The sequence below is a fragment of the Carcharodon carcharias genome, chromosome 34 (genome assembly GCF_017639515.1).
Source record: "Carcharodon carcharias isolate sCarCar2 chromosome 34, sCarCar2.pri, whole genome shotgun sequence".
Taxonomy (NCBI): domain Eukaryota; kingdom Metazoa; phylum Chordata; class Chondrichthyes; order Lamniformes; family Lamnidae; genus Carcharodon; species Carcharodon carcharias.
In genome coordinates, this window is record NC_054500.1 from 22,956,907 (window position 1) to 22,978,377 (window position 21,471).

Genomic DNA, 21,471 nt, shown 5'->3' on the forward strand with positions numbered 1-21,471 from the left:
TCCTCCCCTCCCCCTCCTGTCCCACCTGCACCCTCGCCCCCTCACTCTCAACCCTCCCCTCCTCCCGTTCATCCCATCCACCCTCCCCCTCACACCCCTCCCCCCTTTCCCATCCTCCAGCTCCCCTCTTTCCTCCCTCTGCCTTCTCTTTCTCCTCATTTCTTCTGAAAGAGTGTGTGAAGCATCTTGGCAGGAGATGGATATTCATTGAAAGTTCATGAGGAAGAACTTGAGGAATTCTTCTCTTGTGTGACGAGGTGTGGATGTGGATCTGAAATGCCATTCAGCCTATCCTCACCATTCATCCCCATCATAATATCCAAATATTTCTTGAGTGATCATAGGCCCCACCCACCCCCTCACTGCTATCAAAATACCATTGAAGACCTTTCTCATATCTGTTCTAAATATTTTGTCTCTACCAGTTTGGTGGGGTGGGGGAGGGAGGAGTGATGGGAGAATTGGGGGAATGGGAGCACTGGGGAGATGGGAGCATTGGGGGGATGGGAGAGTTGGGAGGGTGGGAAGGTTGGGGATGGGTGCATTGGGGGATGGAAGAGTTGGGAGATGGGAACATTGGGGGGAATGGGAGCGTTGGGGAGATGGGAGGGTTGGGAGATGGGAACATTGGGGGGAATGGGAGCATTGGGGAGATGGGAGCATTGGGAGGGTGGGAGGGTTGGGGATGGGTGCATTGGGGGAATGGGAGAGTTGGGAGATGGGAACATTTGGGGGAATGGGAGCATTGGGGGGATGGGAAGGTTGGGGGTGTGGGACGGCTGGTGGGGGGTGGGACCATTGGGGGGATGGGTAGGTTGGGGGTGTGGGAGGGAAATTTTCTTAGCACATTTTATGAAAAGCAGGTTCAGGTTTTGCTGATGTGATGCTGACGATGTTTTTGCTCAGGGAATTGGTCATCACCTGGATCCTGTCAGGCAAAGATCATTTCAGAAACGAGAGGAGTTGCCTAACGAGGCTGAGGGAGGTGCTGAAGATAAACAGCTTTGGATAAGGACAGCATCTGTCTCTGAGCTGAAGTACTTCATCATTTCTTGTGAAATCTGTAGGGTTCATGGGTCGTGGTTGGTCAAGAGCTGAATTGGTTTTGTTTTAATTCTTGACAGCCAAGAATTGGGAAGTCTGCCTGGTAACAGAGCCGGAAAGACTCCATATTCCTGACAGCAACAAATAAAGTCTTTTTTAAACATTTGAACATTTCCCAGGTCTCTTGCTGGGGAGCATCTTACTTCTGAGCCAGAAGTTTTGTGTCCCACTGTCAATTCAGGTGCTTAAGCATAAATTCCAGGCTGACACTCCGAGTGCTGCACTGTCAATGGTGCTGTCTTTCAGCAGAGACATTAAACTGAGGTCCCTCAACTGGGAGTAAAAGACCCCACCACCACCATTTGACAAAGAGAAGTGGAGGTTCTGGCCAATGTTACCCCCTCAACTAATATCAAGAAAAAGTACTGACAGGAGGAGTCTAACATCCCAGTACTGACAGGAGGAGTTCTTTATTAGAGTTCTTTGAGGAATGAACAAGCAAGATGGAAAAAGGGGAATCTATAGATGTTGTGTACTTGGATTTCCAAAAGGCATTTGACAAAGTGCCATTTCAAAGGTTACTAAACAAGATAAGAGCTCATGGTGTAGGAGGTAACATATTAGCATGGATAAGGAGTTGGTTAGCTAACAGGAAGCAGAATAGGGATAAATGGGTCTTTCGGGGTTGGCAAGCTGTGACTGTTGATTGCAAAAGGATCAGTGCTGGGCCCTCAACTATTTCCAATCTATATCAATGATTTGAATGAAGGGGCTGAATGTACGGTAGTTAAATTTGCCAATGACACCAAGATCGGTAGGAAAGTATCTACAAAGGGATATGGACGGGTTAAGTGGATGGCAAAAGATTTGGCCGATGGAGTATAAGGTGGGAAAATGTGAACTTGTCCACTTTTGCAGGAAGAATAAAAACGCAACATTTTATCTAAATGGAAAGAGATTACAGAACTCGGAGGTACAGAGGGATCTGGGTGTCCCGGTACATGAATCACAGAAAGTTAGTATGCAGGTGCAGCAAGTGAATAGGAAGGCAAATGGAATGTTGGCCTTTATTGTAAGGGGAATGGAACATAAAAGTGGGGAAATTTTACTGCAGCTGTGAAGGGCTCTGGTGAGCCCACATCTGGGCTGCAATTTTATCCCTGGCAGGTGTGTGCGATTGGTGGGCCCAGGACTGGTCGGGAAACAAGCCCCAGACCGTGATTGGCCCACGACTGCAATTTCACACTGGCTGGCCAATTAAGACCCGCCCAGTGTGAAATGCGTCTTCCCAATGGTCCTGAAGGGCCAGGTGGGGGAGGGGGTGGGGCAGGGGAGGGGGCCGGGCGGGGGAGGGGGCGGGGCAGGGGGAGGGGGAGGGGGTGGGGGCGGGGCAGGCGGGCGGGGGAGGGGGCCCTGTCGGAAGCTGGGTCCAATGGCCACTCGGCGGGCAGTTTAAAAGAGGCACAGGCAACGCCTTGAAGGCTGCCAGGGAAGAATCATATATTCTGCCCTCTGGAGAGTGAAGCTACGGCCTCAACAGCGGCTGGAGACGCCAGGCGGGAGGGCAGGTCGAGTGGGCACTTGGGCCCTCCCCCCGCAACCCCCCCACCCCCCGGGTATTCAGACGAGAGCCTCGTGGTGCTCTTGGAGGAGGCGGCTGCCAGGAGGGACACCCTCATCTCCAGAGATGGGGGGAGGAGGCCACTGCACCTGAGTTTGGGAGGAGGTGGCAGAGCTGGTCAGCAGCCACGACCTGGTGCGGTGCACATGGGTGCAGTGTCGCAAAAGGTTCAACGAGCTGCTGCACTCGGTCCCTTCATTCAAGTCATCGATATGGATTGTAAATGGGTGAGTACCGTGTTGGGGTGGATCAGTGTGGATGGCTGGCTGTCCCCCTGTGGAGCTCAGGGGTGTTAGAGTCTGAGTGCCAACTGTCAATGACACTGGAGCTGGCCAAGGGGGTGAACCCTGACTGCTTGGCCTGAGTGCCATTCTCGAGGGCCACGACTCGGATGTGCCCTGCGAGGTGTTCCTCAGCTGGGGTTGGCCAGGCTGCAGGTAGAGAGTGGACTCATCAATGCTCCTCTGTCCTTTCAGGAGAAGAGGAGCCACAACAACATTGAGAGGTCACAGACAGGCAGAGGCCCTCCCCAAACCTCCTAATCCTATCCAGATTCGAGCAGGACACCTTGGAACTGGAGAGGTGGCACCCACCTCAGTCAGCCAGTCATGGAGAGGCGGAAGTCAGAGTGCAGTGCACAGAGGTGAGAGTGTCAGATTGTGCAAACATTCCAGTGTAGTCTCATCATTGATGGGAGCCTCAAACCTGGAGTCCCCATTGATCATTGAAAGACAAGGACACCATGATGCAGATCTCCATTGTCTCACCAGGGTGCCTGGCACACACAGTGACAGTGTGATGACTTTAACTGATGACATGTTGTTCTCCCTTGGATTCACCAGTACACACTTGTATGCAGAACCCCAAAGTGTCACCACTGATGCCAGAGGAGAGCCGGGCTTCACATGGTGCATGTCTCATACCTGCGCCCTGAACCAGGCACCAGCGCAGATACCAGCACCTCAGTGGGCATTAGATCATAGGTTAGAATGTTGGTGCATAGCAGTGAGGGCACTTCACACTTGTTGGAGGTGCAGGCAAAAGCAGAGAGTACCCAGGGCACCATCAGTCAGAGGACTGCTGGAGAGCAGGACGGTGCTGAGTCAAAGGCAGATAATGAGCCTTTGGTGTCATCCATTAGGTGGCAGATGCTAGATGTCCAGTTGGATGTGTGGGAGGATCTGGCAGAGATCCATGAGGGAATGCGTGCTATGGTCTCTATTGTGAAGGAGTCCATGCGGAGTATGAGGACTGCGTTGACCCTCATGGCTGAACATACTGCCTCTTCCATTGAGAGAGTGGCGACTCTCATGGGGAAGCAGCTCCAGGGTCAGAATTAGGGGTTCTTGGGGTTGCACTCGGACCTGCAAACCCTCATACATGCAATGACCTCAGATAGTCAGGGCCAGTGTGGGAGATGGATGAGGCACCCAGTATCCCAGCTAGGTGCCCACCCATCAATGGCGAGCAGGGAGGTCCAGAGTGACCTCACGTTGGTGCATGAGCTGCGTGTCATCTCTGTGGGCTCCTCTCATGGCACTCTGGATGATGGCACCTCTGCCAGTGACTATGCATCTGATGAGGCTGCGATGACTGGGCAGATGCCAGCGGCTGGCACCGGCAGCTCTCTCCCAGGCAGGGCCAGAACAGGCTCCACTGGCCAGAGGACGACTGCCAAGGTCATTAAGGCCAACAATACAGCAGTGGGCTGCCTCTGATGCTGCTCCCAGTGAGGGGGGGGGGGGGGGTAGCACTAAGACGTGGCGCTCCTAAATGTAAATTTAAGGCATCATGAGCACAAGAGGGATTGGTCACAGGTGATTTTCTGTTCTGTAATATTTTGTTTATATGTTCACTGGTGTGCAAATGAACTCTAGAAATGGTATTGTTAATTTGTTATGAGTGTGAAAAATTAGATAAATTTTGTTTTTGCTGTAATGGCCTGAGTATGCTTCATCTTTGTTTTGTGCAGGGTACGCCAGTGTGTAACAAGTGAATGGCTCTAAACTTTGTTGCACAGTCTATGAAGCTATTAATGTATATAATATTGTCGGGAAATATTTTTCTTTTAAAATAGAGGTTTAGTCTGTGGGTGTGTCTTAATTGGATTAAAGCCAGCTAGTCTGGGTGCTTTGATGTGAACTAGTTTTGAGATGTATGAGAGGTAGAGAGCATTTGCATTTTTTGAATAGACCATCCAAGAAGGCGAGTGAAATCTGGCACCTAACTAGCAGAGACTAAGCAATATTTATATTACTAATACAAGTGGTACTATGAAAGGGGTTTTATTGTTAGAAAAAGTGGAGTTCAAAGAGGTTGGTGATACAATGAGAATTTACATTCAATGAGCTGTGCTAGGTATAAGGGTAGCAGTTTTATGTGTGTGGGGTAGAGGCAATGTAAGATCAAAGTAGCTGTCAGCCTACAACTGTCTCCACAGGAACCAAAATAAAAGGAGCCTCATTTTGAACTCATAAGGTGAACATACTTTGCCTGGTGTCTGGTTAAGTCTTTGGGTTACTGTTGCTGAAGAGGTGACCAGGTGTGTAGATGAGGGCAATGCATTTGATGTAGTCTACTTGGACTTCAGCAAGGCTTTTGATTAAGTCCCGCCTGGGAGACTGATAACAAAGGTAAGATCCAAAACAATTTGGCAAATTGGATCCAGAATTGGCTGAGTGGCAGGAAGCAGAGGGTGATGGTCAAGGTGTGTTTTTGTGACTGGATGCCTGTGTCCAGTGGTGTTTCACAGGGATTGGTGTTGGATCCCTTGCTGTTTGTGATATTTTTAAATGATTTAGACTTGAATGTAGGAGGGTTGATCAGTAAGTTCGCGGATGACACGAAAATTGGTGGGGTGGTAAATAGTGAGGAAGATAGTCTTAGATTACAGGAGGATACGGACAGGCCAGTCAGGTGGGCTGATCAGTGGCAAATGGAATTTAATCCGGATAAGTGTGAGGTGATGCACTTGGGCAGAACAAACAAGGCACGGGAATACACGATGAATGACAGGCGATGAATGGTCAGACCCTAGGAAGTACCAAAGATCAGAGGGACCTTGGTGTGCATGTCCACCGGTCCCTTAAGGTAACGGGACAGGTAGATAAGGTGGTTAAGAAGGCATATGGGATACTTGCCTTTATTAGCCAAGGCATGGAATATAAGAGCAGGGAGGTTATGCTGGAACTGTATAAAATGCTGGTTAGGCCATGGCTAGAGTATTGCGTGCAGTTCTGGAATCCACATTATAGGAAGGATGTGATTGCACTAGAGAGAGTGCAGAAGAGGTTTACCAGGATGTTGCCTGGGCTGGAGAGTTTTAGTTATGAGGAGAGATTGGATAGACTGGGGTTATTTTCCCTGCAGCAGAGGAGATTGAGGGGGGACATGATTGAGGTGTATAACATTATGAGGGGCATAGGTAGGGTAGACAGGAAGGAACTTTTCCCTTGGTGCAGGGATCAATAATCAGGGGGCATAGATTTAAGGTGAGGGGCAGGAGGTTTAGAGGGGATGTGAGGACAAATTTTTTCACCCAGAGGGTGGTGGGAATCTGGAACTCTCTGCCTGTAAGGGTGGTAGAGGCACAAACCCTCATAACATTTAAGAAGTATTTGGATGTGCACTTGCGATGCCATGGTATACAAGGCTATGGGCCTAGTGCTGGAAAATGGGATTAGAATGGTTAGGTACTTGCTGGACCGGCACAGGCTCGATGGGCCGAAGGGCCTTTTTCTGTGCTCTCGCCCTCTATGACTCTAACACTCTATGACTACCTTATGAAGAAAGGTTGAACAGGTTGGGCCTATACCCATTGGAATTTAGAAAAATGACCACAAATGTATTGAAACATATAAGATCCTGAGGGAACTTGATAGGGTGGATACTGGGAGGATGTTTCCTCTTGTTGGGGAGGCTAGGACTAGGGAACACTATTTAAAACTAAGAGGTTTCCCTTTCAAGATGGAGCTGAGAGGAAATTTTTTCTCTCAGGCAATTGTTAGTCTGTGGACTTCACTTCCCCAGAGAGCATTGGAGGCTGGGTCATCGAATATATTCAAGGCTGAGTTAGACAGATTTTTGATAGACAAGGGAGTCAAGGATTATGAGAGGCAGACAGATAAGTGGAATAGAGACCACAATCTGTTTAGCCATGATCCTGTTGAATGGCAGAGCAGGCTCAAAGGGCTGAATGGCCTACGCCTGCTGAAATCCTATTTTCCTATGAGTCTCCCACACCAATACTAGGGGTGGGGGAGGGGGTGAGGTGGTTGAGGGGAGTCTAACTGTTTTGGGCTATGTTTTCCAATCAGGTATTCTGACGTTCTGTGAATTAATGAGTTTGGAAGCGGTTGTGAAGCTTCAATTTGAAACCATTGGCATGTTTCTTTGTAAAAAAGTACTTATTTCATAGCGTGGAATTAAAAACGTGAGATTTTGTCATAACTACATTGATATTCTGAGCTGTCAGATGAAAGTAAAATTGAACAATATCATTCACTCGCACCAAGAACGTGTCCTCTGGCATGAAACGGATTAGCAGGAGATTAAGTTTAGTCACTATTCCATGAAATAGTTTCCATGGAAACTAATTTTGCTTCTTGTCGAAGAACGTCATGGGATAAGGGCCACTTAGATACAAAACTGATGACTCCAAAAGGAAGCTGAGTTAAATGTGTTTGGGCAGCTTCCAACTTCATTATTTAAATATTCTTGAAAAAAGAGGCATGCTGTCAAACCTTTTCATTTTGCACTCATCAGGACAGATGCAAGAGTACCAAATTTCAAAGGAAGCAACAATTTATACTGCATGAGTAAAGAGTGCCAATTGGTTGGCAGTTGACCTTGATTGGTTGAGACATTGCCATGGAAAATGCACTATGGGAACTATTGTCCCCCAAACATTTGTTTAATTCAAAAAAAGCACAATGCCTGGACATGTTCCTTTTGCCTACAGAGGACAGGTCCCTGTGTATGAATATATGTAGCTTCTGGTAAGTATAAGTGAGCCATTTTGTGAGCCAGACCGATAACGTTAAATTGGTTGTTGGTGTAATTCTTAGCATACTCAGGATTGTTTAGTCATTGCTGTCCAATCACATCCAACATTAGACTTGCCCAAACCAAAGCTAGCCAATTGTCTCATCTCAGTGAAAAAGCAGTCTGTGAGCTCTTTATCCTTGTTGCTGGAGGCAAGTGTGGAGACGGCAGGAGCTGACAGGGATGGTTGGTAGTGGAGAGTAGGAGAAAGGGTTATCTTTGCTTTGTGTAATGATCTTGGGTTAGTGAGTGGATTTGAAACCACTTGATGAGGTCCAGCCAGATCTGGTGATGGATCCAGAAGCAGCCATGCCAGAGAGCACACCTCAGTCTTACGGGACCGAAGGTATGCTCATTCGAAAGAGTAAGACATAGGAACAGAAGGAGGTCATTCCCTGCCTCGAGCCTGTTCCACCATTTGATTAGATCATGGCTGATCTGTATCGCAACTCCATTTACCCACCTTGGTTCCTTTCATACCCATACCTAACAAAAATCTATCAATCTCAGTTTTAAAACTTTCAATAGAATCCCCAACTTCAACAGCTTTTTGGGGGCAAGAGTTGCAGATTTCCACTAACCTTCGGGCAAATGGATGCTCCAAACGATTGAGGAGGAGGGGTGCAGTTCCACAGCTGCAGAAAAGGTAAATGGATGGCCAAAGGAGGGAAAAGTAAAAGTGACTGGCAGAGGAGAAGATTTCAGAGGAGTTGTGGGGTGGGGTAGGGGTGGGGGATGGTGAGAGTGGAGAATCAATTTGGTGATAAGAAGCACATTAGTGTCGTCTTGACATGGCAAATGATACAAAGTGCTGACACTAAGGGTGCAATGTTTGTTAACGATATGTTAATTATATTGTTAAGATAAACAGGTGATTAGCATTGTTTAAGTACCTAGAGCCCTTATAAAGAAAGACTGTGCCTCTTTAAGGGACTATTACTTTAACTTGCTAAATTATTCATTTGATTAATTAGTCCACTTTATTTTACTGATTATTCAAAAGACTATAAAGGAAGACTCCCCGAAAATGACATTTTGTTTTGATTTGATAAGTTTCCTTTAAGATTTTTGTCTTTTGTTACAGTGCCCCTTTAAGGAGCTATCACTTTAATTCATTTGTTAATTTGTTTAATTGCTATACTCAAAAGAGTATAAAGAGAGACAGCTGGGACATGAGGGAAGTAACTAGGAAACAGGCACATATAATGCAGCATTATGTAAATATTAGTGTTTGGCTTCATACTTAGCCAATTGACTTGGGATCAAATTAACAATGTGTTGACTGTATTTCTGTCAAAACCAGGATGTCAGTAAAGTTTTGGATGATAAGGGTCACATCCACAAGTCAGTGTAATGGAATTTAGGGCCCAGGAACTTGCTTTTAATTTTTGGGGTGCGATTGGTGGCAGGATGGATTTCTACACGGGGTATTACAGGCATTGCAAACTCAGTGAGAAGTGTGCTCATCTGAGTCAGCAGGCTGTGGGTTCACAGTCGCACTCCAGACACTTGAGTGCAGAACCCATTTATCCCTTAACCAATGTCACTAATGATCTGGTCATTATGACATTGCTGTTTGTGGGAGCTTGCTGTGCATAAATTGGCTGCTGTTTCCTACGGTATAAGTGCGACTGCACTTCAGAAAGTACTTTATTGGCTGTAATGCACATTGAAACATCCTGAGGGGGGAGAGGGGGTGGTGAGGACCCAACTCTTAAGTACAGGCTTCAATGAACATCACCTGCTCTCAACTCACTCTGAACCTGGTCCTGGTTAACTCTTAAAGGGGCCTGCATTTCTAACATTGTCACTGAAAACGGATTCAATAGTAACTTTCAAAATGGAATTGGATGAATATTTGAAAAGAAGAATTGCAGGTCTATGAGGCAAAAACAGGGGAGTGGGACCAACTGGTGGCTCTTTCAAAGAGCTGGCAAAGACATGATGGGCTGAATGGCCTTTGTTGTGTTAGATTTTCATTCCACCATTCAAAAACTCATCTCTCTGACCAAGTTTTGATTCAACCCCCAACACCCACCCACCAACCCCCCACCCAAATCCACATCCCTTCCTTTGCTCAGTGTTCCTTCCCCTTGCATTTATTTTAAAGCACCTGAGGTGTTTCTCCAGCCACGTGTCAACACAGACGTTAGGGGCAGAATGGCCTCCTATTGTTGTATGGTTTATTCTGAATTGAATGGGACTGTGCTTGGTGCTGAGCACCCTACCTTCCAAGCTTCTTCCACATCTGGTGTCCATTTTTCTTTTAAGATCGGTTTCACCACAGCAATGAACTGCACTCCAACATACTGCAGAGGAGCATACAGTATTGCCATTATTACAGGGCTTCAATTCTTAACTGTTGCCTAAAGATTTCTTGATACATGCAGGCCAAGCTAAAAATCTAGCAATAGATGACCACCAGCTTCCAAATAAAAATGTTGCAGGTTTTAACTTTAAAAAACTCCAAAACAACACCAAGACACGTGAAAACAAGTAACTGTAGTGAAAGCGCTGTGGAACATTGGCTTGTAACATGAGCTGAGGAAAATCCAACATTGCTTGGTTCATATTGGAGCCAAAGCATCATTAATCTCACTTAATGTAGTTCCACAATTGATGTGGATCCTCAATGTGGGGATGTGAACCTTGTAAAATTCAAATAAAGTGACTGGCATTTTTGTTAAGCAAGAGGAGGCTGCACTCTTGGTAGCTGCAAGTGCCATTTTCATATAATAATTATGTAATTAGGTCTGCGAGTATCAACACATTTATCCAACGCATTGTCCCACATGGTTTTCTTGACCCACTTTGACACTGCAAGTACGCAACTTCTATTTAAGTACAAGTGGCAGCCCTTTAAGTGCTGCTGCTTCTCCAGATTTCCTACCCCCAGCCCCTATTTCCAGCTGCCTTAGCCTCTCTAAACGTAGTCCCCCATGTGCATGAAGAGGTGGGGCGAGTCTGGCAATATTCAGCCAGGCCAACACTCCTCATTCTTGGCACAAACTAGGAACATGGGCAGGTGCAGCCTTGCCACCCTCATGATGCCAATGGAGCCATCCCCACAGCCCAGCCCCCGCAGCCCCTCGCCATCCCAGCTATTTTAATAAGGTGTGGATAAAGGTCGTTGCTTGTATGTCTTTATCTGACATGCTGCTCAGCACGCTTACAGTTTGCATGCACGTGCCACTCTGATGGGCTGTACAATGCCTGCCGAAGTGAGCACTGCATGGCCCAACTTCCAGCTCATCATTTCTTTGAGTCTTTTCACCCTCGGGTGGCGGTTGGCACGCTGAGCATTGGATCATCAATTGGTAGACTCAGGTCAAATAAATACCCACTTCACGCCAACAATTTGTCTTTATATAGCACCTTTGCAATGATAAAACAACCCGAGGCACTTCACAAGCTTGTTATAAAGCAACAAATGACACCAAGCCAGGTAAGGAGATATAAGGGTAGATGACCAAAAGCTTGGCTGAAAGGGGCATCTTAAAGGAGGAAAGCGAGTTAGAGGGGCGGAGAGACGAAGGGAGGAAATTCCAGAGTTTAGAGCCTGGGTAACTGAAGGCACAGTCACCAATAGTGGAATAAGTAAAAAACAAACACAGAAAATGCTGGAAAAGCTCAGCAGGTCTGGCATCATCAGTGGAGGGAAGTGCTCCAACATGTTTTCCCAACCCTTTCTGCTTTTCTTTCAGATTTCCAGCATCCGCAGTATTTTGCTTTTATCGCGGAATAGTTAAAGTTGGGGATGCACAAGAAACCAGAATCCGAGGAACACAGGTATCTCGGAGGGTTGTGAGGTCGGAGGAGGTGACAGAGATAGGGAGGGGCGAGGCCATGGAGGGATTTGAAAACAAGGATGAGAGTATTAAAATCAAGGCATTGATTGTCCAGAAGCTAAGGTAGGTCAGTGGACACAGGGTGACGGCGGAATGGGATTTGCTGCGAGTTAAGATACAGGCAACAGAGTTTTGGATGACCTCAAGTTTACAGAGAACAAAATGTGAGAGACCAGCCAGCTGTGCATTGGAACAGTCAAGTCTCGTGGTAACAAAGGCACGGATGAGGGTTTCGGTAGCAGATGAGCTGAACCAAGGGCGAAGTCGGGTGATGTTACAGAGGTTGAAATAGGCAGTCTCAGTGATAGCGCGAATATGAGGTGGGGAGCTCATCTGGCGGTCAGATGTGACACATGGGTGGGGATAGGCTGGTTCACCCTCAGGCAGGTTACAGCTAGGATGCACCTGGGTTGTCCTGAAGTCTCTGTGCATTGAAGATTAATCAACTGGGCAATCATGGGGAAAAAGCAGAAGAAAGAATACAGAGACTTTACTGTTGGAAATATTGGAGATGGGAGGGGCAGGATATGGCTGTTTTTATGTGTAAATAAAAGATTTCAAACTCCTGCAGAATGATTCTATTCAGCTCTCCTTACAAGCTATCAGTCAGAAGTTACAACAGCTGTCAAAGTGAAAGCTGTCAAAAATAACAAAGTTCAGGCGAATGCCAAGAGAAATACACTTTCAGACTCAAACCAACCAATTTTTATGCCTGCCGCCTTATTACTGGGTAGATGAGAATATTTCCTCTCATTTCTGTCTGCTATGCAGGGCTGACTTGTTGCACTGCAGGGTCCCTTTAAGATGGCAGAGTCGAGCATGCGCATCTTAAAGGGAACGTTGCTTGGGCACAGCCTGTTTGTTGCCCGCAAGGCACATTCCTGATTACTGTGCAACCATGCAGCCATGAGGGCGCATTGGTAGAAATATGCACCAGCCCTGGCTCAGTAGGAGCACTCTCGCCTCTGAGTTTGAAGGTTGTGGGTTCACTCTCAGAGACTTGGGCCCATAATCCAGGCTGACACTCCCAGTGCAGTCCTGAGGGAGTGCTGCACTGTCTTCCGGATGAGACAGCAAGATATGCCCTCTCAAGTGGACATAAAAGGGCACTATTTTGAAATTCTCCCAAGTGTCCTGATCAATATATGTGCCTCAACCAATTACTAGAAAAGTAGATGCTCTGCTGTTTGTGGGATCTTGCTGTGCACAAATTGACTGCTGCATTTCCCACATTACACCGGTGACTAAATCCAAAAGCGCTTCATTTGTTCTAAAGCGCGTAATGATATCCTGAGGTCATGAAAGGTGCTCTGGAAATGTAAGTCTGTTGTTCCTTAGAGGTGCCCAGCTGATGAGTTGCCAGGCTGAAATGTCTGAATCCATGGAAGGTTCAAATTTACCTTCCTTCCGCATGGAAAATGCAACGTCACCAATAAATGATCAATACTTACACTGATTGATAAGGAGATTTAAACTGTGGAACTGGTTAGAGATCACCCATTAAGGGGAATAGACGATTGTCACAAGGTGAACAGGTGAAAGAGAAACAGATGAACTCATGTTAGCATTCAACTCTTAAATACCAAGATTGTTTAAGTACTTGAAAGAATAAAAAATATTACAGAGCTATAGGTGTTAATGTTGTGCTAAATGTATTGTTAAGGTTAAAGACAACCAGGTGGAGGGTACTGATTGATTAAGTACCTTGAACACATATAAAGAGAGACTCTTCCCCCCACCCCCGTCACAATTTTGATTTTTGGTCTAATTTTTAAAATTTTTTTTCAAAAGAGTCTATGGCCAGGATTTCCCAGTCGGCGAGCGGGGGCGGGGCCAACTTGCTGATGCGTAAAATGATGCTGATGACATTGGGCGGAACTCCCGGCGTGACCCTGCCCCATTTCAATTTTCAGGTAGGCGGGGGCACAGCAGAATCAGCTGTGTGCCCACCGACCTGTCAATGGCCAATTGAGGCCATTGACAAACTCATTAAAGTCATTAATGGACCTGCCCGTCCAAGCTTCAGGTTGTCGGGCAGACCGGGAGCTTCAGAAAAAGCATCAAACCTCATCCACCGACGGGATGAGGTTTCATTTTGGTTTTAAAAAATGTAATTGAAAAGTGTATTTAAAAGTGATGGACATGTCCCAACTCATGTGACAGTGTCACATGGTGGGGGGGAACATGTCAGGGAGACTATCTTTTTCTATTTTTCAGATGTTTTACTGTGGAGCCGATCTCCCTGAGGCAGCGCTTACCCTCAGGGAGATCTGTGTGCTCTTTCATGCGCAAAAGAGTGCACTCTCCGCTCAGGAAATTCCACACACACACCCCCACCTGCACAGGGAGCGGATAGCACTCCCTTGTGGACGTCACACTGGGTGGGCCTCAATTGGCCCACCCAAGTAAAATGGCGGCGCGCCCCCGATTGGAGGCGTTCCCTCGTGCGCCCGGTCTTCAACATCCCCCCCCCCCCCAAAATGGGGGGGAGAATTCTGCCCTATAAAGAGGGACTCTCCATGACTGGTGGGCGCGTGGGGACTGGGCTGCATCGTCACCCCCACCCCGGTTATGATATTTTGGTTTAATTAGTTAAGTTTCCTTTCACGTTTTTGTTTCTGTTTTAGTTACGGCACCACAGCAGCGGCTGTCACCCCCTTCATTACTGTTACTTGCTCATTTGTTCTTTTAAAAGAGGCTATAACAAAGAACAAAGAACAAAGAAAAGTACAGCACAGGAACAGGCCCTTCGGCCCTCCAAACCTGCGCCAATCATATTGCCCGTCAACTAAAACATTTTGCACTTCCGGGGTCCGTATCCCTCTATTCCCATCCTATTCATGTATTTGTCAAGCTGCCTCTTAAACACCACTATCGTACCTGCTTCCACCACCTCCTCTGGCAGCGAATTCCAGATACTCACTACCCTCAGCATAAAAAAGTTGCCCCACACATCTCCTCTAAAGTTTTCTCCTCTCACCTTAAATCTATATCCCCTAGTAATTGACTCTTCCACCCTGGGAAAAAGCTTCTGACTATCTACTCTGTCCATGCCACTCTTAATTTTGTAAACTTCTATCAAGTCGCCCCTCAATCTCCGTCACTCTAGTGAGAACAATATGAGTTTCTCCAACCTCTCCTCATAGCTAATAACCTCCAGACCAGGCAGCATCCTGGTAAACCTCCTCTGCACCCTCTCTATCCTCCATATCCTTCTGGTAATGTGGCAACCAGAATTGCACGCAATATTCCAAGTGTGGCCTAACCAAGTTTCTATACAGCTGCAGCATGACTTCCCAGTCATTTTATAATCAATACCCCTGCCGATGAAGGCAAGCATGCCATATGCCTTCCTGACTACCTTATCCACCTGCGTTGCCACTTTCAGTGACCTGTGGACCAGTACACCCAGATCCCTCCGCCTGTCGATGCACTTAAGGGTTCTGCTATTTACTGTATAATTCCTGCCTGTATTAGATCTTCCAAAATGCATTACCTCGCATTTGGTTGGATTAAACTCCATCTGCCATTTCTCTGCCCAAGTCTCCAACCGATCTATATCCCGTTGTATCCTTTGACAATCCTCTTCACTATCTGCAACTCCTCCAACCTTAGTGTCATCTGCAGACTTACTAATTAGCCCAGTTACATTTTCTTCTAAATCATTTATGTATACTACAAACAGCAAAGGTCCCAGCACTGATCCCTGCAGAACACCACTAGTCACAGCTCTCCATTCAGAAAAGCACCCTTCCACTGCTACCCTCTGTCTTCTATAAACAAGCCAATTCTGTATCCATCTTGCCAGCTCACCTCTGATCCCGTGCGACTTTACCTTCTGTACCAGTCTGCCATGAGGGACCTTGTCAAAGGCCTTACTGAAATCCATGTATATAACATCCACTGCCCTTCCATCGTCGATCATCTTTGTCACTTCCTCAAAAAACTCGATCAAGTTAGTGAGACATGACCTCCCCTTCACAAAACCATGCTGCCTCTCACTAATAAGCCCATTTGTTTCCAAATGGTAGTAAATCCTGTCATGGAGAATCTTCTCCAATAATTTCCCTACTACTGACGTAAGGCTCACTGGCCTGTAATTTCCTGGATTATCCCTGCTACCCTTCTTAAACAATGGAACAACATTGGCCATTCTCCAGTCCTCTGGGACCTCACCCGTAGCCAGTGATGATACAAAGATCTCTGTCAAGGCTCCAGCAATCTCCTCCCTTGCCTCCCTCAGTACTCTGGGGTAGATCCCATCTGGCCCTGAGGACTTATCTACCTTAATATTCTTCAAGACGCCTAACACCTCCTTTGTTTGACCTCAACGTAATCCAGGCTAGCTACAGACTCTTCCCAAGACAAATCAACCGCTAAGTCCTTCTCTTTGGTGAATACTGATGAAAGTATTCATTTAGTATCTCTCCCATTTCTTCTGGCTCCACACACAGATTCCCACCTCTGTCCCTGAGTGGGCCCACCCTTTTCCTGGCTACCCTCTTGCTTTTTACATATGTATAAAAGGCCTTGGGATTTTCCTTAATCCTGGTTGCCAGTGACTTTTCATGACCCCTTTTAGCCCTCCTGACTCCTTGCTTAAGTATCTTCCTACTTTCTTTGTATTGTCCACGGGCTTCATCTGTTCCCAGCCTTCTAGCCCTTACGAATGCTTCCCTTTTCTTTTTGACTAATCTCACAATATCCTTCGTTATCCAAGGTTCCTGAAACTTGCCATGCTTATCCTTCATCCTAGCAGGAACATGCTGGTCCTGAATTCTTATCAGCTGACGTTTGAAAGCCCCCACATGTCAGTTGTTGATTTGCCCTCAAACATCCGCCTCCAGTCTAGATTCCTCAGTTCCTGCCTAATATTGTTATAATTTGCCTTCCCCCAATTAAGCACCTTAACCCGAGGATTCCTGTTATCCTTATCCACCAGTACCTTGAAACTTACTGAATTATGGTCACTTTTCCTGAAATGCTCTCCTACTGAAACTTCGACCATCTGGCCGGGTTCATTCCCTAATACCAGGTCCAGTATTGCCCTTTCCCTAGTTGGACTTTCTACATATTGTCTCAGGAAGCCCTCCTGGATGCACCTTACAAATTCTGCACCATCCAAACCCCTAGAACTAAGTGATTCCCAATCAATATAGGGAAAGTTAAAATCACGCACAACAACAACCCTATTGCTTTTACATCTTTCCAAAATCTGCCTACATAACTGTTCCTCAATCTCCTGTCGGCAATTGGGAGGCCTATAGTAAACCCCCAACATTGTGACTGCACTCTTCCTATTCCGGAGCTCTACCCATATTGCCTCGCTGCATGAGCCCACCGAGGTGTCCTGTTGTACAGCTGTGATATTCCCCTTAACCAGCTGTGCAACTCCCCCACCTCTTCTACATCCCTCTCTATCCTGCCTGAAACATCTAAATCCTGGAACGTTTATCTGCCAATCCTGTCCATCCTTCAATCAAGTCTCTGTAATAGCAATAACATCATAGTCCCAAGTACTAATCCAAGCTCTAAGCTCATCTGCCTTGCCTGTTATACTTCTCGCATTGAAACAAATGCATTTCAGACCCCCAGTCCCACTGTGTTCAGTAATTTCCCCCTGTCTGCTCTTCCTCTTAGTCCTACTGGTCATATTCACTGGTTCCCAGTCATTTGTTTCACCTGCTGACCTACTGCTCTGGTTCCCACCCCCCTGCCATACTAGTTTAAACCCTCCCGAGTGGCACTAGCAAACCTCGCAGCCCGGATATTAGTGCCCCTCCAGTTTAGATGCAACCTGTCCTTCTTGTACAGGTCCCACCTGCCCTGGAAGAGATCCCACTGATCCAGATATCAGAAACCCTCCCTCCTACACCATCTGTTCAGCCACGTGTTCAGCTGCACTATCTTCCTATTTCTAGCCTCACTGGCACGTGGCACAGGGAGTAATCCTGAGATTACAACCCTAGAGGTCCTGTTTTTTAACTTTCTGCCTAACTCCCTGAACTCCCGCTGCAGGACCTCGTCACTCTTCCTGCCTATGTCGTTAGTATCAATGTGTACCACGGCCTCTGGCTGTTCTCCCTCCCCCTTCAGAATGTCCCGTACCAGATCAGAGACATCCTGGACCCTGGCACCAGGGAGGCAACATACCATCCTGGTGTCTCTTTCACGACCACAGAAGCGCCTGTCTGAGCCCCTGACTATAGAGTGCCCTGTGACAATTGCTCTTCTGTGCTTTGACCCCCCCCCCGCCACTGCTGAACAACAGAGCCAGCCGTGGTGCCACTGCTCTGGCTACTGCTGTTGTTTTCCCCTGATAGGCCATTCCCCCAACAGTATCCAAAATGGTATACCTGTTAGAGAGGGGGACAGCCACAGGGGATTTCTGCACTGCCCCTTCTAGCGGTCACCAATCCAACTGTCTGTACCTTGGGTGTGCCCACGTCTGTAAAACTCCTGTCAATGACGCTTTCCGCCACCTGAATGCTCCTAAATGCATCCAACTTCTGCTCCAACCGATCCATGCGGGTCTGTGAGGAGCTGCCATTGGGTACACTTCCTGCAGATGTAGTTGTCCGGGACACTTGAAGCATCACAGATTTCCACTGTAGATTCAGCCAATCAGGTCACAGATTTACCGTGACACCACTTTTAATTTTTTTTAAGACCCGAGGTCCGCAAATCCCCGAGGTAAGGTTTTTATACTCACTTGTCTGGAACTCTGCTCTCTGACTCTGCTCCCTGGAACTAGGCTGCGAATCCCCGAGGTAAGGTTTTTATACTCACCGCACTGGAACTCCGCTCTCTGACTCTGCTCCCTGGAACTAGGCCACGAATCCCCGAGGTAAGGTTTTTATACTCACTGCTCTGGAACTCTGCCCTCCAACTCTACTCCCTGGAACTAGGCCGCGAATCAATCCGCAAGGTAAGGTTTTTATACTCAACTCTCTGGAACTCCGCCCTCCGATTCTGCTCCCTGGAACTCATAAAGAGGGACTCAAGCTGGCCATTAAAAGGTCCGGGCAGTGGACGTTTAAAGGGTAGTTCAGCCCAACTGTCTGCCCCTCTTCCACGACTACATTCGCACCTTGGGGTCCCTGGAGAGGGGGCATGCGGTGTTCACAAGTATGTGGAACGCCTTCCCCAACCGGTGGGCCCCACTGGAGCTGGAGAGCATCATCAGCCCCCGGAACGACGCCTTAACTTGATTTGTTAAGTTTCCTTTGAAACTTTTGGTTCTTGTTACAGTGCCCCTTTAAGAAGTTTTCAGTTAGTCAATTAGTTTATTGTCATTTATTTGTTTTACAGAAGAGCATATAAAGAGAGACTGCTGGGACATTGGCTTAGTAGGCAGGAGGCGGACATATGTAATGCTGTATTCTATAAATTAAAGAACGATCCAAAAAAGGATTTGTGCCTAGTTTCATACTTCAGCATGTGGCTTGGGGTTTCATCAATGGGAAAAGAGCAGTGTAATCTGATTAATTGGAAAATGCCTGCCATGGAGCTGGCACAGACATGATGGACCGAATGGCCTCGGTCTGTGCTGTGTCCCTCTATCATTCCACGCTTGTCTTAATCAGAACTTGCATTGAGATAGCGCCCCACATGATCCCAAAGCTCCCTCTGGCCATTTCTTGAGGTGTAATCACTGTTGTAAGTTAGGGAAAAGTTAGAGACGTGCGCGCACAGCACGATCCCACAAACAGGTAAGAAATAAACGGCCAGGCAATCTGTTTTAATGATGTTGAGGCCAAGGAGAAGTGTTGGCCTCGATGCTGGGGAGAACCAGAGGCGGTCGCAGAGGTCAACCACTGGAAAGGGAGTGATTATTGTGTCAAGAGAAAAGGTGAGGATGTGGTGAATATCACGGCTTTAAGTCAGAAATCAAAATTCATGGAAGATCTGAAAATGCTTTGAAAATCTTGGAGAAACTTGAAACTAATGTCCCGATCTCACGAGGCAGGGTTTTCCCCTTTGTGGACATGGGGTGGACCCGGAAGCACCCACGGAATGGAAGCTGTCTGCGATTGGGACTTCACCGCCATTTCACGGCCAATTAACGGCCAGCCCAGCCTGAAAGGCTCAGTGCGTCCGGGGTTTGGTTGGGTGGGTGGGGGGGGGGGAGGCGATGGATGCAGGGGGTGGGTGAGGAGGGCGAACGCGGAAGTCTGCGCATGTGTGGGGGAGCATGTGCCGACAGCTCCATGAGGGCACACAGTTGTCTCAGGGAGCTGAAGGTTTAGGCAAAGGAAATAAAGATTTAATAAATAACTTAAAGATGTCTCCACCTGTGACTCAGTCACTTGAAGAGGGACATCTTTCAGACCAAGTAGAAAAGCTATAAACGTTTTAAAATTTTTTTTGGAAACCTCTTCCCACCCATGGAGGCATGCCCACTGTAAACGTTCTTTTGTAAAAAATATAAATACCCAGAAAGTGATTAACTGAATGTAAAATCCTGCCCACGCCAGAAAGAACAGTCTGTGGTTAAGCCGGAATTCTGTTTTCAAAAGAGGCTCCTTAGTGTCTGGATTACATTTTGGAGAATTCTGCACCTCTTCACTCCCAAATTATCCCAGGTGGCTATTTTTTGCGTTGAAAGCACTGATCATAGTCAAAAGATAATGGTTCGAAAGTCAGTGAAGAGAGGAGTTATTTGTAAAACGCTTGCTGCTGGTCACCTTTAAACACAATCACAAAGAGTGGCCAAATTCCACCATTTTGGGAAACTAAGTTGAAACTTGGTCAAAGGCCATAGTGCAGAAAGCAGAAGCTTGGAAAGAGTAGAGGATGTCAGATTGGTGAAGTCATGAGAATAAAGGGATGCTGTTGTATCTTTGCTGGTTTATTTTATGTTTTACATATTTGTTTTTCCTCAGAGCTATGAAGCTAATTTCTAAGTGTGCAACAGGTTTTATTAATAAGAGTTTTCAAATATCTCTGCAAACCCCAAAATGCCTGCACCCAAGTCTACCTGCTGAGCTTCTAGGCCTCCTGTTTCTTCAGCTCTGAGTCAACACCCAGGCTTAACCAATCAAGCGTCATGAGCATATCATACTCACATAATCAACCACAGAACAATTAAATCATTGAGCACAACAGATGTTAAACTTGGGGTTACGAAGAGCATGTAGGCTGTAAAAAGGGAGGGAAGGCTGAGGGAGGTGTGGAGTCTGTTCTGAGATTGGGTCCTTCTGTCTTAGAATCTAGCCTTGGGACCTGGTTCCTAAACAGACTATAGTCATACTTTGGCATCTGCTTAGCACTTATCAGTACTACATCTAAACAGGTTACAGAGTAGGCACATAGCTCCTAGGCATGATTCCAACCGCTCTCTCTCTCTCTCGAGTGTCTAAAATATGACTGACCAGTGTCAGTGGTACAACCACATTTACATCATACGTTAGTATATCCCTTCTGTTAACCCTTTATATTACACTTGCCCCCAAGTATGCTATCCTATTTTTTAACAGCATGAAACTATGCCTTTAAATATTTACATTTTATTTCTGTATCTCCCTTTTTAGAACTTCAGATTCTACTCAACTCTAACTCCAACTCTTCCCCTCCCCAGTCATAATTCTGGGGGATTCAATCTCCCACAGTTTTCTTGGCCCTTAAGGAAAACGGCTTGGAGACATGAGAGTTTTCTTCTGCATCTGGTAGGAGATCATCATCTGCAGAATGGGACAACACTTCATCAGCATTCCTGTCAGCATAGCTGGGAAGTTGAGTGTGAGTTTCAGAATGATTGGACTGCAAGGACAATGAAGACTTTTCAACTAAAGACTGATTCAAAAGAAGACCAAAGAGAATCGATCTTTGGACCCTCTGGGACTAGAAGAGATGAACTCAGGACACTCTGAGGAACTTGTTGCTCCCTTGAAGGACTCTGGAAAGAAGCACCAG

At 46.7% G+C, this 21,471-nt stretch overlaps 1 protein-coding gene across 1 annotated transcript in view; it reads right to left on the reverse strand.

Moving 5' to 3' along the window:
* The window catches only part of xgb (x globin), a 71,549-nt gene that overhangs the window by 1,186 nt on the left and 48,892 nt on the right, over nucleotides 1–21,471 (reverse strand). Inside the window, exon 4 of the mRNA XM_041179224.1 lies at nucleotides 9,937–10,017. Coding sequence (XP_041035158.1) covers nucleotides 9,937–10,017 — 81 coding nt within the window. The remainder of the gene's footprint in view (nucleotides 1–9,936; nucleotides 10,018–21,471) is intronic.